The sequence below is a fragment of the Melospiza melodia genome, chromosome 12 (assembly GCF_035770615.1).
Source record: "Melospiza melodia melodia isolate bMelMel2 chromosome 12, bMelMel2.pri, whole genome shotgun sequence".
In the NCBI taxonomy this organism is placed as follows: Eukaryota; Metazoa; Chordata; class Aves; order Passeriformes; family Passerellidae; genus Melospiza; species Melospiza melodia.
Genome location: NC_086205.1, coordinates 6,057,328 through 6,075,501, shown reverse-complemented (window position 1 = coordinate 6,075,501; position 18,174 = coordinate 6,057,328). Strand labels below are relative to the sequence as shown.

At 39.5% G+C, this 18,174-nt stretch overlaps 1 protein-coding gene across 1 annotated transcript; it reads left to right on the top strand.

The window, feature by feature from the left end:
- Nucleotides 1–8,216: 8,216 nt before the first annotated feature.
- RBP2 (retinol binding protein 2) lies at nucleotides 8,217–15,482 on the top strand. Its single transcript, XM_063166396.1, has 4 exons — nucleotides 8,217–8,327; nucleotides 10,933–11,111; nucleotides 13,538–13,639; nucleotides 15,207–15,482. The coding sequence occupies exons 1-4, from the start codon at nucleotides 8,255–8,257 to the stop codon at nucleotides 15,258–15,260; spliced, it is 408 nt and encodes a 135-aa protein (XP_063022466.1). The 5' UTR covers nucleotides 8,217–8,254; the 3' UTR covers nucleotides 15,261–15,482.
- Nucleotides 15,483–18,174: the final 2,692 nt, after the last annotated feature.

The window sequence follows — 18,174 nt, the reverse complement described above, 5'->3', positions numbered from 1 at the left end:
CCTTCCTTCCTTCCTTCCTTCCTTCCTTCCTTCCTTCCTTCCTTCCTTCCTTCCAAAAAAATTCACTTGTGTGAAGGAAAAGTTCTACAGCTTCAGGTGTCCCACCCCCTCCACATTACAGTAACTCTCCTTATCAATTGATTGATTTTTTTTTTTTTACACATATAAACTGGAGAAACACATCATGAACATTACTCTGAACTTCTGGGGAATCCTTTCATAATCTGAGATTATATTTAAGTCTCAGGTTTTCAAGTTTCAGTCAGTTTTCTCTTTTCTTTTACTCTTTTAGTGAAACACAGCTTGCCATTCTCTTATATAGATATAGATATAGATATAGAGAGATAGATATAGAGAGATAGATGATAGATATATAGAGAGATAGGTAAATCTCTATCTAAATCTATAAATTTTAATCTGAAATACAGAATTTAAAAAACTTTATTTTCTCTTAAAAAACTATATTTTCTCTATATTAAGTATACTTGGTACATTTTACTGAAAAGTGAAATTACCATATTTATCAATTCCTTAGTTCAGTTTTCCAGTGGCAATGTCAATAAATCAGATATAAATGCTCCTTCCCCTGCTTTGCATGCATGTGCATCCAGTAACTGAAACCACCTGGCATCCCTGCTGCTAAGAACCAATCCTGTCATGTGCCTGGGAGAAACCTTAACTTCAGCCATGTGTCTTGGAGAAATCCTAATTTCAGCAACGTGTCTTGGATTGTCTTGCTTGGCCCATCCCCAGGAGCTGATGGATTGCACTCATGCCTCAGGAGCCAGCTTGCAGTGTCACATGTGCTGCATTTTAACAACTCTGAGTGGACAAACTGCAGACAATATCACGGTTTTTTCAACTTAGTTTTTTTTTTTTAAATATTCAATTTTCATCCTAAGTACTATTTCTATCAAATAGTTGCCAACTTAGAGCCAGGAATTCACCAAAAGATCAGACAGATATCTAGATGCCGCTGTTAGTACAAAAATTTATTTTCCAGTGTTCCAGGATGCCTTGGAGAGCTGCTCCTGTTTATTCCTCACACAGGGTGGGGTGGAAGAAAGCCAGAGCCTTTCCCACAGAAGGGATGCTGCTGTGGGGCTGGAGATGCAGGCAGAGAATTAACCATAGAGTGCTGTGAGAGGAGGAGATGAATGAGATTTACTGCACTGAGCATCCCCTAATTAACAGGAAATAATGACCTGAGTTCTGAGAGGTGCAGCAGCACAGGGTGAGGGTGCTCACTGTCACCCTGACTTGCTGCTTGCTGCCTCTCTGAGCTGGAATTTTTTTCTGTCTGAAGCACTAAAAGGGATTTATGGCAAAAAGAAAGCAGAAACAGATACATCACCTGTGCAGGAGTTTTCCTGGGGAGGGGTAACAGCTCTGAACTGCCCTGCACTGGGTGCAGCACAGAGAAGGAACACAGGCTCAGTGTTGCTGAGGATTTCCATCAGTAGCTCTGGAGCCAGCTCACAGCCCTGGAACTCTGCCCTGAAGTCCTTGATTTACCACAAGAACGGTTCTCACCTTTTTCTAAATGGCTACAGTGAACCCAAAATTGGGCACTGATTGGAACAGCTGATACACTTCTCTTCATCAGGATTCTAGAACTGGAAGCAAAACCTTTCTATCATTGAATTCTATCACTTAAAGAGTTATGTAGAAATTTGAGGTCTTAGATATTTGAAAGTATCTCTAAAAGTGTTATTCAGATGAGGTAAAGAGGACTGTTTCTGTCTGACAAAACAAATCTTTAAAATATTTTTCTAATAGATGAGAGACCCTGCATTAAAATGACATTTCAGCTTTTATGTCAGGCATGAACAAGCCAAAGGAGGTACACACATACTAAATTGTTGTGGAAGTATCCAAAAAAACCCCTCAGACTTCTTTCTATAGATTCTTCTAATTCAAAATCCATCATCAGTATTCCAGTTCAATGTCTAAGTAATACAACCTTTATCTGACAAAGATAAGAAGTGGCAGTTGCAATTACAAAACTTTGCCACAGAATAAATAGAATTAAGGTATAGATTGCAGTTACAGATATTAATGGATAGTTCATGCAGGGAATTCACGTCCTGAAAAAACCTTTTCAGGGAAAATTGAAGCAGCCTTGATGGCAATGACAAAGCACTTGGAGGGGTTCAGATTTTCCATCCATGCTGGAGTTGGCCCAGAGGGAAGCAGGCTTTAGTGCAGAATGTAAAGGGTTTGGCTCATGGTTGCTCTGCCTGGTGGCTTCTTCCATGACCTTGGCCAAACCATGTTGTCTCCTCAGTTTTTCTGATTTCACAAAGGCTGATGATTTTTATCTGCTTCCTCGAACCCTGAATAAAGAGCTTTGAATAAGTGCTCAGGAGAACCAATAAACAAATAAATTCACTATTCCCCATTCCCCATTTGAGTATGTTGAAAATCAAGGTCGGTCAGTTTTATCCACTGGCTAATAGCTCTCTAGAGCATAATATTTCAAAAAGTAAACCACCTTAATAAAAGTGAGTTCTCAAGACAATACAGTCCACGGGATTGTATTTTTTCTGTTATCAGTAACACAATCACAAGTGACATTATGAAGTCTCTAAAAGCTAAGCCAAAGTTCTTAGTTAAGAGAGGAGGGAGGCTTTTGATTAATAATGTTTGTAACATCAGCAAAATCAGATGGAGTAGAGGAGGTGGAAATTACTGAAAAAAGACCAAACCTCAATGGCTGAAAACCAATTACTTTATTTCTAAGAGTGGTTTAAAGCATATTTTGTGCATCTTTGCTGAAGTTGAAGGTAAACACAAAATGTGCTGAAGTGGCATATGTGACCTCTGGGTGCGCTGTGTACACTGTTGCCTTTCTCCCAACCTGGACATGAAATTCAAAATAATTTTAGTAATGTAAGAGCAGATCTTTATTTGAAGGCCTTCAAGGGCAGCTATGGAAAGATGGCCACAAAAGCCCCCCAATAGAGATGAGTACAGAGTTATGACTCGTCACTAATACAGTAGGTGACAGAGCCACAGATATATGTGCAAAGGATACAGAGAACATAGAAAAGAAAAAAAAAAAGGCAAAATCCAAACTGGCATCAACACCCTCATCCTCCCACAGCGTCTGCAGCCTGTCCCTGCCTTGCCATCAGGTGTCAGACAAGTCTGTCCCTGCAGATCTCTGCTCTGGCAGGACACCAAATAGAAATGTTTGGGCAACAAGAACTCTCTGTACAAGTGGCCAGAATCCTTCCATTCCCTCTCTGCAGGGCTGAACAGAGCAGTAGAGCCCAGGAGTCCCAGCCAAGCCTCCAGATCCAAGGCACTGGGGTGGGTTTGGCTGAACTGAGAGAGGCTGGGATCAGCCAGGGATGGCCAAGGCAGAGCAGGGCCAGGCAACCCCACATGGGCCAGTGTCACACACATCTTTTATGGAAAATCCTTTCCTTAGGATTCTTCCTCCTGAGAAGCTGGGAGGCCTCAGGAACAAAATGCAAACAATGGTTATCTGCTGCTGTGGAATGCAACAGGTGCATCTGGGATTGGTCTCATGTGGTTGTTTCTAATTAATGGCCAATCACAGTCAGCTGGCTCGGACTCTCTGTCCAAGACACAAACCTTTGCTATTCATTCCATTCTATTCTCAGCTTAGCCAGCCTTCTGAGATGAAACCTTTCCTTCTATTGTTTTAGTATAGTTTTAATGTAATATATATCATAAAATAATAAATCAAGCCTTCTGAAAGAGATCCTCATCTCTTCCCTCATCCTGAGACCCCTGTGAACAACATCACAGGCCAGCAGACTGCACCTGCTGAGCCCCTTTTGCAAATGACACTTTTGGATTCTGTCCCCTCCTGCTGTACAGAGCTCTCCTCCTGCTCCTGCCCGTCCTGCTGGGTCCCTGGGCAGCAGCTGAGGCTGCAGGACTGCACACACGGACAGGGAGCCCATTGCCTCCTTCCAGAGCCCTCCTGGTGGTCAGAAAGTGGCTCCTGGGGTCTGTGCAGAGCAGAGCCTGTGGGGCAGTGATGCTGGCAGGGAGTTATTTACAGACGTGAATGAGATGGGGCTGCTGTGGAACGTGCCTTGAGCTGTTTTATTTTCCAGCATCAGTCTCATTACATGGTTGTGGCAATGGGAAGATGCCAGCAGCTCACATCCCAGGCAGCAGACACAGAACTTAATGTTACAACTTACTTTATAAGCTTCTTGATCAATCACACAAAGCAAAAGCACATTGACAGTAGTTCCATCCAACCACTGTAAGCACAGGTACCTTTGGTTAAACAATGCTTGCTTATTTTCAATACAATATCTTCTTCTAAGCCTTAAAACACAATACACAGAGCTCCATTATTAAGCTTAAAACTTCCTAATATCTCACTAGATAAACTTTTCTGTAGCTTAGAGAGTTATCCCAGACAAGTGTTAATACACAGACCATTGTTTTATTTGTCTTTGCTTTTCTACAGTTTAAATAATTTTTCTGCTGACCAATCTCATGGCTGCTGCTTTAGCTCTGCTCACAGTTCTGCTGTATCTGAGGCCTGCCTTTTGCAGCTTTCCCAAACCCTCTGATTTTGTGGATTCCCACAGACAGCACCTCTGACAGCTTTTGCAGCAGCAGCCATCACTGAATGCATTGCGAGTGATTAATTTTCTTTAAAAAAAAAATAAAAATAAACCTAGTGAGTGCAATGTGCTAACAAGTTAAAAATAATAATAGGTGTCTGTGACCATGCTGCTTCTGTCTGAGTCCTTCAGGGGGATTCAGTTGCTAAGAACAACTTCTGCAGTTTGCCATATTCCCATGTGTTAAACAACAACCAAATCACTACAGGCAAAAGTCCCAGCTGTCAAGCATGAGGAGTGCAGGGGCTGCTTGGGGGAGGAGTACCAGGCATTTCTCTCCTCTGTCATATCTGCATATTGGATCATTTAAAAGAAAAATTAAATGAGGCAAGGGCAGAGTGGGAAGCATGTTAGAGACTCTTCAAAACACCATCCCCAAAAGTTTGCAGGGAAAATTCCATTTGACTGGTCCTTCTGTGCTTCACCTGGAGCTCTGACAGGAGATCTTTTCCAAGGAGAATGTACTTGCAGCTCTTTCAGACAGCAAGAAAGGCTGAACTTTGTTCACCTACCCAGACAGAACTTCTCTCTGGGCAGGTCTCAGACACAATGGGAGGAACTGGAAATGTTGGAAGCCGACTCTTCCACACAAACAGCATTTGGGTGTTTTCCATGACAGCTTTTCCTTTCAAACTGCCTCCAATCAATCCTGACTCATAGGAACGAGGCAAACAATGCCATCTTTGTTTCTTCACACATAAATAAAGATTGGAAAAGTTACTTAGGCTTTTAGCAGAAGTAAGTTGATTTTTTTGACTTTGCTTTATTTCCACTAACAATATTCTGCCACAAATCTTAGCCCTGTGTTGAAAAAAAAAGATATGAGCTCAGTGTTTCATTTTTAGCAAGTGGTTTTGCAAGCAAAGGGTGCTGAGAACAAGACAGTCATGACAATTGGGAGAGGGCACCTTACCTGCATTTCTCCAAATGTTCACTTTTCCCATGGGAAGGTAATACTGTTTTGCCATTTTAAAAGTTTGTCTCTGTGTATGGAGGGCATAAACGATAAATACAAAGCACAAAGAGTAATTCCAAAGATTTCAAGTAGATAATAAGTAAAAATTTTAAAACTTTGTTGAGAGGCAAAGGCAAAGCTGAGAGCTGGAACTGTCCCCCCAGGGTTTCAGGCAATATTTTGAGCAATCCCTGTGCTGTGCCCTGGCACCATTTGGCTGTGCTAGAGGTTCTACTGTCTCTCAAGATTTTGATTCATAAACTGAATATTCTCTTTGTGGACCTTAGTGCCACACTCTTTTTAAGCTCATGAAGCATCACAGAACTCTGTCAATATTTCATGTTTCATTAATTCCCTACTTAGCCAGTTCTCTGATTGGTTAAATGTAGTATCTGTAAACCTCCTAGTTGTATTGTTACCTGAAAAGGCTCAAAAGGCTAATTTAGTCTGATGGATAAACACATGCTTAGAAAACACATATATTGGGGAAAAAAAGTAAAGTTTAATAAGGGATGAGCATAGCCAAAACACTGTGGGGAAAAGCTGTACAAGTAAATGTCCATGCTGTTAACTAGCTATGAAATTTTGTGCAAAGGATGTATTCATGTCATAATTAATTCTCTCAGAATGTGCCCAGCTCTGAATATCTACAGCAATGGAGCCCTCTGTTACTCTGTTAGTTGTAAATGGACATTAATTGCTGATGGTCACAGCTTCAGTCTCTTCCCCAGCTGACCAAAATGAGCGTTACATAGGAAATAAACTGTGTCAGAACTGAAATCAGTTAGCATCTAAAATATCCCACCGTGAGCTTCTGGCACATGCTCTCATTCTAGGAGGTGATTGTAGACAGTCTGATCTATTATTATTTTTAAAGGACCTTTTTGTATGTGCATGTAATATGTAAATATTATATTTTTATTTTAAAATATTAGAATTTTTATATTATCATTATTATTATATTGCTATATATGTAAATATTATTATATATTTACATATATAGTAATAATGTATTATTGACATTGATGAAACACAGAAGCTGAGAAATCAAGTCCACAAAGATGTTCAAAATCCAATTATTGCAGAGGTATTACATAATACACTACAGAACAAAAGGGGATTAATTTTCACTTTCAATGTGGCATCACTCACAGAGTTCCACCTGGAATTTCTCAGAGTGGAAGCAAACACATGAGTAGTGGATGTGATCAGCCCAACAAGCTGTGCTGGAGATCAGGCAGGTTTCAGACACTGCTCTCATCCTGAGTGAGGGTGTCAGCTCCCCTGGTTAACTGCTCTGCCAGGGCTGCAGGAATTTCCTGGACATTCCCAGAGGAATTCAGCTCCAGCTTCCACTCCCTGAGCTCCCCCTGCCTCTGCCCCACTGAACACCCTTTCAGGGCTCCTGCAAGTGCAGATCGGGATACTGAAACTTCTTTTCCTTGTCTTAAATTAGCTCCTGAAGTTGAGGCATTTTAAGAACTCAACCCCCAGAAACTCTCGATTTTCTTTGGGTTTGTTTTGTGGGGTTTTTTTAATCCCTGTACAAATTTTCAGCGTTTGTGGAATTTTAACTTGGTTAAATTTAAACAAAGTAAAGGCATAGAAGGGAAATCACAAGATCAGTAACTCTTCCCTTTACTAATTTCTGAGTTGAAGATCTAGACCTTAATATATTTTCTAGCAAATTTTAAAATAATATTCCAATAAAAAAAAAAAAAAAAAAGGAGAGGAAGGCAAGGAGTTCAAGTTTTTACTTTTGGTCACTTCAGTTATTGTCTCTGTAGAGCCATCTGTACATTATCTTGTCTGATTAAAGCCACAACATAAAACCTTATCTTAAACTAATTTGCTTTTACTACTTACTTTAAATTCCAGTAAAATTTGACTGCACATTCTCTGTTCTGACACATTCTGAATGTGCTTGTCTGCACAACTGAAATCCATGTTTTTTCCCCAGCCATGTATAAAATAGATTTCCAATAAAAACTGACATGTTTCAGAGGAATTACAAAATAATTTTCAGGGCATGATTGATACTAATTATGATTGATTTTGATTTAGTTTACATTTGCTAAACTTGCTCTTAAACCAAAACAAAAAAATGAAAGTGCAGTTGGTATAAGCACAGCTATTGATATGTGGCAGATATATTGAAAATCAAAAAAAAGCCAAAAATATTTTGAATAAGAGTATTCTCTCTCCTGCCCTGTCTAACATTTGTTTCACGCTCAAGACTTCCTTAAGCTTTAAGTGGGAGTTCTGTATGGGTCAGCTCTGTAAGACTCAGGTTCATAGGGAAAAGTGACACGTAGAAAGGAGCTAAAAACCAATTCACCTTGGGAACCTTAACTGACTTGTACAATTTGCCACCGTGTTCAATATATTTCAAAGGTATCCCATAATAGCCAGCAGTTCCCTACAAAGGTCACTGTAAAATCATATCCTGTATTACTCCATATTTCTGAAATTGTTCCTTGTCTGCCAGCTGCTCGGCTGGACTTTGCCAGTGAAAGCAAAGTTTCCAGGGTTATCACTCTGCCCCTTCAACTGCATTATCTACAAAACCATAAACCTGAGTGGGAAAAAAAGCTCTGGGGAGGTTTATAAAAGATTCCCTGAGCAGAGGCTGCGTCCAGGCTGTTCTCCTGAGCTGAAGCTGCCTCCGTGCTCTGCCACCATGCCCGCCGACTACAATGGCACCTGGGAGATGCAGACCAATGAAAACTTCGAAGGATACATGGTTGCTTTAGGTAAATGACAAAATATTAATGAGATCAGGAGAAAATGGTTCAGTTCTGAATCAAATAATTCTAAAATTAATGCACTTTTTCTGTAATATACGTTGTGGCTGCCAGATCAAGTAATTGTTTTCAGAATTGCAACGATCTAAATATACAAGCAATTGAAGACTGGTAGCCAAAGATGTTATTTTTTATTTAGATAAATGAAAAAACAGATACATCTGGGGGGGGAAAGCCCCAAACCAACAGGTTTTCAGATCTAAAAGCTCTTTTGTACTCCTGGTATATTCTTGCTCTAACAGTGGAGCCACAAGTTAGTTAAAGAGGAATAAGATACTCTATACCAGTAAATTAATAATAATGCCATTATTTAATTGGTGCTTTGAACTAATTATGGTACAGAGATGGAAAATTTGATGCTTTAACTGATTTTCTACTAGTTTTACCAAAGAACCTTATTGCTAATTGATTGATCTCTTCAGACTGAAATAGAAGTACATAAATACATAAAAATAAACTCTAATCATTATTCATCAACAATTGAAAGAAGTTGCAATTTTGCCAAAGCTTTAACTGTCTTAAGAGAGAAAGTCAAGTCTCACTATCCATGGTTTTTAGCTTTTGCATTTGTGGAAAAAAATTCAATAACTTCAGGGACATCTGTAAATACTATGTATATACACTTGTGAGGGACAAAAAGAGAGAGTGCTTGAAAATGAGAATGATTAGGACAATGTCTTGAATATAAGGAGAAAGATACACATTAATTGAAGAGATTTTTGTGCATATATAAACTATAAGTTATATCTACACAATCAGCTATAGTAATTTCAAACTGCCAATGAATAAGCAAAAATAACCCAACACCAAAACCAGTGCAAAGATGCAAATGCTGTAGATGAGTCTCAGAAAGAAATGGCAGGGAAAGGGTGAAAAAATATTCTTCTGCTCTTTTTCTCCCCATTTTACATTTTGCTGATATTTTAAGTATTAATATGCTCAGATTCAAAGCACATGGGTTTTGAGGGGTATTTTTAATTCATCTGTCCTTTTAATTAATGCATACACATTTCTATACTTTAATTAAAGATTAGGTTTGCCCTCTAAGTCAGAAAGTTTGATTTTATCATAAACATGTTACAAGGTATTTAAATATACTATAATAGAACTACATATCATTTTTATTGCTTATATTGTTCAAAATGCAGTTATGAAAACCATGCTTTAATAAAACCTCCCTGATTTTTCTCCAGGAGCTACAAGACCAATATATTAGTCAGAAATAGCATTTCTTTAGAGGTCTAGACATTTCTGCCCTCAGAGAGAACTAAATTTTATGTTGCCTGGCTATAAATCAGCCCCGGAGATACCTTTAATCCACCACAGCAGATAAAATATACCCAAGAAGCCTTGCATATAAATACTGAACAAGACCATTATTCCCCACGTTTAAAAGCCACATTTTTTTTTTCAAGCCCCATCCTCTTGCTCAACTCAATTAGCACTTCCCAAGTAGGATAATGAATCCAGCAGGAGAAAAGGGCTCCATTAGGGAGTGGCACTGCTGGGCTGGCAGTGATTTACAGCCACCAGAGGATGGCCAGCAAGCCAAACCCGAATCTTTCAGAGCTGCAGGGGCATGGGAGGTGATTTCATGCGCACACAGCAGCACAATCAGATCCCCGTGTCAGAAATTATTATTGCAGATGCTGCTGGCACTGGGATGGTGCCAGGGATGTTCTTTCTCCCCATGGTGCCAGCAGGGCTCCCAGTGCCAAGCATCGTGTTAGTCCTCGTTGGGAGCAAAATAAGGGTGCCAAGGGGATCAGCACTGCAGGAAATGTTGGCAGAATATGAAACAGAAACCGTCAAATGCCCTGCACAAATGCTCTTTTTTGACTTTTGACTTTGGGTTTGTCTCCTTTTGAACTGTGATTTGTTTGTCTGTCTGCTATTGAACAACAATGGATTTCACGTTTTTGTTTGATTGCTTCTTTTTCCGTTTCATTTTTTTACACTAATTAATTAACCTCTTGCATACTCCCAGACTACAGGTTCATCATAAAAGTAACATGCCCAGGTCCTCTTGATTACATACTTATTCTCCCTTGATTACATACCCAGTCTAACCTGCTAAATCTCTGATAAGGAATATTATTCAGAGATCCTACTTTAGTGAGGCAAAAAAAGGCACTGTCAGGCTTAATAGCCACTCTTGTTTCACATTCTCAAAAAAATTCAGGTGATTAAACACACCAGCATCTATTCACTCCTGCTTGTATGTTATATGCTCACAATATTCCCACAGATATCCCATTAAGAAATAAATTTATTATCAGTGGAAGAGCCTCAAGTTGAAAGTGTACTTGTAAGCACAAGATGATTTTCATTTGAAATTATGTTTTTCTCTGAAAAATGTTGCAAGTAAGAGCACCAATTGTGGAACAGTATAATATTGTCTATATACAATATTATATATTGTATATATACAATATAAAATATGTGTATATATTTACACATTATATTTTTTAATGTGTAAATATAAATGCTGTGGGGCTTTATTTTCATTACCAAATCCTGGCATTTTCACTCTTTCTTTTCTGGTTTTTGACAGGTATTGACTTTGCAACTCGTAAGATTGCCAAACACTTGAAACAAACCAAGGAGATTGTTCAAAATGGAGACAATTTTAAAACCAGAACACTCAGCACTTTCAGAAACTATGATCTGGATTACACTGTGGGGGTGGAGTTTGAGGAGCACACCAAAGGACTGGATAACAGAGTGGTGAAGGTAAAAACCTGCTGTCTGTTCATGCCACAGTCAGCTCCAGGAGCCTGCAGCTCCCAAAATCAGCTTATAATATATATTACATTAATTATTATTGTATTATTATTATGAATATATTAAGTCAAACCCCAATATTTTACTGACATCAGAGGATTTTTATAAAGCAGAAGTAATTTGCATCCTGAGACAGTTTTCTTTCCTGCAACAAGCATTTATTAGAAATGCAAATCAGGATGGCTACTGAGATGTGTGAGGACAATCATTAATTAGGTTTTTCTACTGGGGGATTTTTCCAGTTTTTCTGATACACCTTATGTATCCAGAAAGCGGCAAAATTGTATTTTTACCTGTGCATCCTCTTTAAGGAAACTGGGGGTTGAATTTAGGACTGCATCAATAGCACTTTTCATTTTGGGATGGGTTTGCACTGATCAGTCTCAGCAGGGCAGTTTGTTTGTTTTGGCAATTGTTTTGGCAAGTTCAAACATATATTTGTGTTTGAACTCACATCATCCCTCACTGGAGGGACACAAATTTAGCAGAAGACATGGCTTGCTCACCACAGATCACTTTTAACTCTCAAACTAAGTTTGTGCAGTGTAATTCCTATGATTTCTTCCAAATTATTTCTCATTCACAGCACTGCAAGCCATCAAAGAGTAAGACCCATTTTTTTCACTATCCTGAACATCCCTATATCTAAATTTTCTTTCTGTCTCCTTCTCCAGTGGGCACTGAGTGGAACTAACTCCTGTGACAAATTCTATGCTTAAAAACACTGCTCCCACATCTCTTCAGAGCAGTTGAAGGCATTGCTAAGGATCTAAGGACTCATTTCATCACTCCTTAAATCCATTAATTAGTGCTCCTCTAGTGCTCATCACCACTACAAAACCTTGCTCTGCAAAGACGGAAAGGAAAAGGAAAAGGAAAAGGAAAAGGAAAAGGAAAAGGAAAAGGAAAAGGAAAAGGAAAAGGAAAGGAAAGGAAAGGAAAGGAAAGGAAAGGAAAGGAAAGGAAAGGAAAGGAAAGGAAAGGAAAGGAAAGGAAAGGAAAGGAAAGGAAAGGAAAGGAAAGGAAAGGAAAGGGGAAAAGGAAAAGGAAAAAGGGAAGGGAAGGAGGAAGGAAGGAATTGTGCATTTATAACCCCACTTGATTTAATTACAATACTAATTTCTAAAGGAATCATGTTGTTTGTTTCTAGAGAAGGGAGAAGGAAAAAGCACACATGTCATGCCATTACTTTCTGAATTGCTCTAAAAGTATTTTCTGGTCATTTCATTAACAAAACAATGCCTCAAACACATTAAAGTTAGATGAAGGTAATAAAATTGGTAGGCAACATTTAAATGTAAAGAGGGCATGGATAATTTAAAGAGCATGTAGCTTGAAAATTCCGTAAATAAGAAAGAAATTAACTGAAATGGAATGAGTTTTGTCTCATTATTAATGGAAAGCTCCCTCATATGAGAAACAAATCATCCAGTGCTGGACTAGAAAATAAATTAAGCTCCCAATATGCTTGGAGCTTTATAATAACTGAGCTTTCATGGACTGTAACTGGTGTCTAATAAGGAGATGCCTGATACATGGTTAAATACACCCCTAAAAGACAGTGGTTCAAATGCAGAGCAATTCCAACAAAGTTGCTTTGAATGTACCCTGGAACATCTGCAGACAGGTAATTCAGCCTGTAAAGAGAACTTTTCCTTGCTGAAGGTTCTCCTGCTCCTGAAGGCACCAGGTCCAACCTGTCTGCTCAGGCAGGGTCAGCTACAGCCCATTGTCCAGCTTATGATCACACCTCTTTAAATTTCTTACTAATTGTTTTAACGCTGTGGGAACTGACATGTGAAGACCAGGTGTGCCACCAGACATTTCAGAAAGTACATTAAAATATACAAACACATTTAATGGAGATGTGAGTAACAAATTTAGTGAGGACAAGCAAATTTAGTGGATGAGATGATAGTAACACACTGTTCCTCTTGTTACTTTATGCAGAGCTAGAAAATGTGTTATCACTGCACTTTGCAGTACAAGCCTTCAAGTCTTCACTCATGAAACCCTATAACTTTTATTCATTGATGCCTTTAAACAGCAAGGAAAAAAAGCATTTTGCATATATTGCACCAATAGCTGTAAACACACTCAACAATTCACCAGTTAGTGTGAACACTTGTTACTCATGTATGTGAAGAAACTCATGGAAATGACAACAAAGCACTGCAAAAGCTTCCCTCTGTCACACTGCTGTCATCCTGAATGCATTTGGGTTTTGTTTAAATGCTCTGGGGTTTTTTTTTAATGAGGAAATTGGAGAATGATAGGAAGCAACTGTAATTGTGTATTCGCATTGTTTGGACTTATTTTCATATGTTCATAAGCTTCTGGTTAATGTAACTGAGTTAATGATCTGATTCATGCAGTCCCTGGTGACCTGGGATGGTGACAAACTGGTCTGTGTGCAGAAAGGTGAAAAGAACAACAGGGGCTGGAAGCACTGGATTGAAGGAGACATCCTGCACCTGGTAAGGGCTGCTCCAACACACCCACAGCACACCACTGAGGCTGCTCAGGTTTTCTGTTTCAAAGGATTTGTCATTTTTCTCTAGTTAGAAAGGTCTTCAGACAGTTCTGATCTCTGAACTCTAAGAAATTTCTCCTCTGTTTCAATTCAGGAATGCTCAGTTTCTGTTCACTCTGCTCCCAATTAAGTCATAACCCTGCAGTGGTTTTTTTTGCTACAGTCCACTTCCCTCCAGCCCTCAACCCTTCCTGTTACATTGCACCTCTAACAAAATCTTTTTCTTATATAATCACTGGTAAAGCAGAAAAAAAAAACCCAATCAGATTTCAAGGTAAATGTTATTCTTTTTCTGAGCCAAACAATATGAAATTTTGGCACACTGCACTGTAATATAGATCAGAAACCCCTGGATATTCAAGAGGATCCCACAAACAACCTATACTGCAATTATTTTTTCTTAGTTCAATAATAAATTCAAACACCTAAAGTAGCAAGCTGTAGCCCAAAGATAGATGTGGTGAGTCCAAGAGAAGCCAGACAAACCTGTGCAGGAAATCAGCAATCAGTGATGTGCAGAAAGATTTCAAAATGACAGTACTGTAGAATCACAGAATCATTAAGGTTGGAAAAGACCTCCAAGATCACAAAGTCCCAACTTTGACTGAACACCACCATGCCCATTAACCCATATCACAAAATACCACATCTACTCTTTTTTTTTTTTTGAACATTTCTCATAATGATAATGATTACAGAGTTTCCAATCAAGAAATGGGCATGGCAATACTGGGGTGGCACAGCAGGGGGATGGAGAGAGATTCTTGAGCCCATTGTTCTGTCCCTACGCTTTGCTGCAAGCAATCTGCCCCTTCCCGGGCTTGCTGTACACATGCTTGGTGTGGGCAGTCACAGTGGCTCCCACCTCTGTGCCTGAAAGGGCAGAGACAGGAATCCAAAACCACAAAGTGCCACCCAACCAGAATCTCCTGTCCAGTGCACTCCTGCAGCTCTGCCTGAGCACACATTCAAAAGCTGACCGGGAAAGTTCTGCATGCTGGCACCAGGGTTTAGGCTGAGGCTGGTGGAAACAAAACCAAGCAGATTCTCACAGCAGCCCCCAGAAATTGTCCTGCAGGCTTGGCCCATTGCTGGCCAACTTTTCCAGTCCCTTGCAAGCCCTGTTTGGCTCAGGAATGCTGCATTCCTGGTTTTTTATTTATTTCCTTGTTTCAGTGCCTCTCATGAATTTTGAGGTAACATGAATTATAAACTATTACATTATATTGTTTTAATAACAGAACATGAAAAAACCTTGAATTAAAGCAAAATTTTAATGCATCGTTCATGTTTATTCTTCTTAGAGTTCAGTTCATGTATCAAAAACTAATTACTGCAACATGAAATGTGTACCTGCTGTTTGGTTACAAATAATGCACTTTTCTCACTGTTCTCTGTTTCATAAGTTTTTAATGCAGTGGTTCAGTTGTAGCAATTTCTGGTGGGATTTGATATGTATGCAAAATAAAACTTCTACCACTATATACTTACTAATTGTTTTAATACTGTAGGAACTGACATGTGAAGACCAGGTGTGCCATCAGACATTTAAGAAGAAGAACTAAAATGGAGCAGAAAACCTCCCAGATTTTCATCACAATGTTGTGTTTTGTCTAAAGAGAAGAATGGAGCCAGATTTTCATTCCTTTGACGCTTCTATGTGAAGATATTACGTGCCTGTTTATGGAAACAAACACATTTTATACAAATAACATCAAAGAGTTACATACCTCATAAATTCCTTTACCTTCCAGTCTAGAGTTGAATAAAAGTAATTTTCTTTCAAATTATGTTTCCCTACATCTTTTTAAGGACTTCCAGAGGAATGTCCATTAGCAACAAGGCTGAAAACGAACAGCCACAATTTTTTCAGTCACAGTCTGTGTCTCCATAGTGCTGTATTACCATAATGTCTCTGGGTGACTGATTAACACTGGATATTCACTGGACTGTTTCTATTTAATTTAGTCCTGGATCACTAAGTCCACAGTTGCAGGCAACAGAATGCCTCACTGAGCACAGTGCATGTCCTTTCACATCAGGACTGTTCCCTTGGATTTGGCCCAGGTCTAAAGCTGCTGCTGATTATCCCCTGATCAATATCCCATGGCCTTTGTGAAGTGCTGCAGCTCCTCAGTACCATCCAAACACGGATCAATGACAATGCTGTAACTTCCAGTTAGAGCTGGCAGCCTAACAACCATCCCCGTGGGGAAATCTGCTGTTTGAAGCAAACCCTGCATGGAAGAGTTGCTCCATGGTGTGAAAACTAAGGCACACTTAGGACTGTGAGGGGAAAACTGCAGAGTACACACAGTGTGCATGTACCCTGTGCAGAGAGAGTGCCCAGCATGCTGCAATCTTCACCTTGTACCACCTTTCAGAGACTGTAAAAAGGAAAATCTTTTCCATGCAATTCTTCTCAGTTTTATTCAGGGTTTTTCAAAAGAATTCATGTTCTTTGCTAAAGGCAAGTTTAAGTTAACCATGGATGATGAACACTACTTCAGTAGACAGAAACTTTTATTATTCAACAGAATGTGTGCACACCTTCCCCAGAAGAGCTTGTATGCCCAAAAGCTCATCTGCTTTTTCTAATGACATGAATTATTCTAGTAAAATACACTGTCTTTCCTACAACCTTGCCTTTCAGATGTAAAAACTTCCACATCAGCTTTAGCACTGTTAAGTTCCCTCATGTCCATAGGCTCCCATCCTCTGTTTAGTATGGGAGGAGTGAAAATCCACTGAACACATCAGTGGCTCTGTGGAAGCACAGAAAATATGTGAAAAAGCTTTGGCAGAAATGGAGGAGCATATGCTTTCTCCTCATCTCCACCTGCTCCTCAGCCCACTCACTGTCAATAGCTCAGGGTAGGAAAGGAGGGAGCCTCCCAGCTGAACTAGGTTACATCTGAAAAAAATCTGATGAATGTACCACCAATACTTCTGTGGCCATGGCCATTAGCCTGGTTCCACTGGGATTGAGATAAATTTCATTTTAGTAGCTAGTACAGAGCTGTGTGTTGGATTTAGCATGAGAATAACGTTGATATCACACTGATGGTTTAGTTGTTGCTAACTAGTGCTTCCTCTAAGCCAAGGGCTCCAGGTTCCCTGTTCTGCCTGTGAGGAGGGAGGGAGCAGAAACAGCACAGCTGACCCAAAGTGCCCAGAGGGATCTTCCACACCACAGAACATCATGCTGAGCATACAAAGCTGCAAGAAGGAAGGGGAAAACTGTTGTGTTTGGGATGGCATTCCCCAATAATTCCTTGGGCTTCCCTGGGCATGCCTGAACACCCACCTGGAAAGCGGAGAATGAGCTCCTTGTTCTTTGCTTTGCTTGTGCATGCAGCTTTTTCTTCACCCATTAAACTGTCATTGGCTCAGCCCTGGAGTTTTCTCCAGGATTGTCTCTGTAGTGCTTAGTTGCCAGCTGGAATTAAATCACGACAGGCATACAAGTGCATATGTCAGGATATTTTTATGAATTGGACTTTGCTTCTCCTGATAAAAGTTGACTTGGTATCAAACTTCCTGTGCCTGTTGCCTGGGCAATGCTTTCATGTTAGATTGCACAGAAGAAACTGCACTTGGAGTTAGTAAACTCCTTATTTTGACTTATTCAGCCCTGACCTGGACTTTTCAGTAGAAATGCATTCAATTCATAGTTCTCAGTCTCTGCTAGTTACAAGGATAAAAAAGTACCACAGCTCATTAAGCTTTCAAATTATTATCAGAATGTAATCACTAGGAAACAAAATGTGCATGTTATAATCAGTGACATTTCTCCTGGTTGTTTCTTGCCAGGAGTAACCCTGTTTGTAAATTCACACCAAACCATAAATCCAAAGAAAACCTTTCATATATATCACAAGGTACTATCATCAATGATGAGTCTGAAGAGGGAAAGCAAACATTCTTTAACTGGTTTCTTATTATGCTCACTAGTTCTGGCTAATGGTTATGGTTCAGAAGTAAAGGAAGCAGGAAATTGAGCACAAGTAGACTTTGACTGGGAGGAAACTGGATCTGACCCTAATTTTTTGCCTAGCTCAAAAATGAAAATTTCTATTTTTTTTTGCCTAGCTCAAAAATGAAAACTTCTAACAGAAAGTGAGGAAATATGCAAGCTTTTTTACTCTCCAAAACAACATTTTCTTTTTGCACAGACTGATACACAAGAACTTGCAGCCTCCTTTACAACTGCACAGTGCTGGAGACAGAGGAGATATTCTGTTGCATTATAATTCCTCCCAAAGTTATCCTTGTTTGCATCATATTTGTGATGTTAGGCTGGTCTCTAAGCTGTTCCAAGTCCCTTATCTCCTTGTCAGCAGATTAAATACTTGTGCTGGAGGAACAGACCTTGCTGGTAAATCAAAGAATGTTCATTCACATTCCTTCAGCCCTCTGGCACACAGTGCTGTCTCAGGTGTTTTGAAGGATTACCATTTGCATGGATTCTTTATTCTT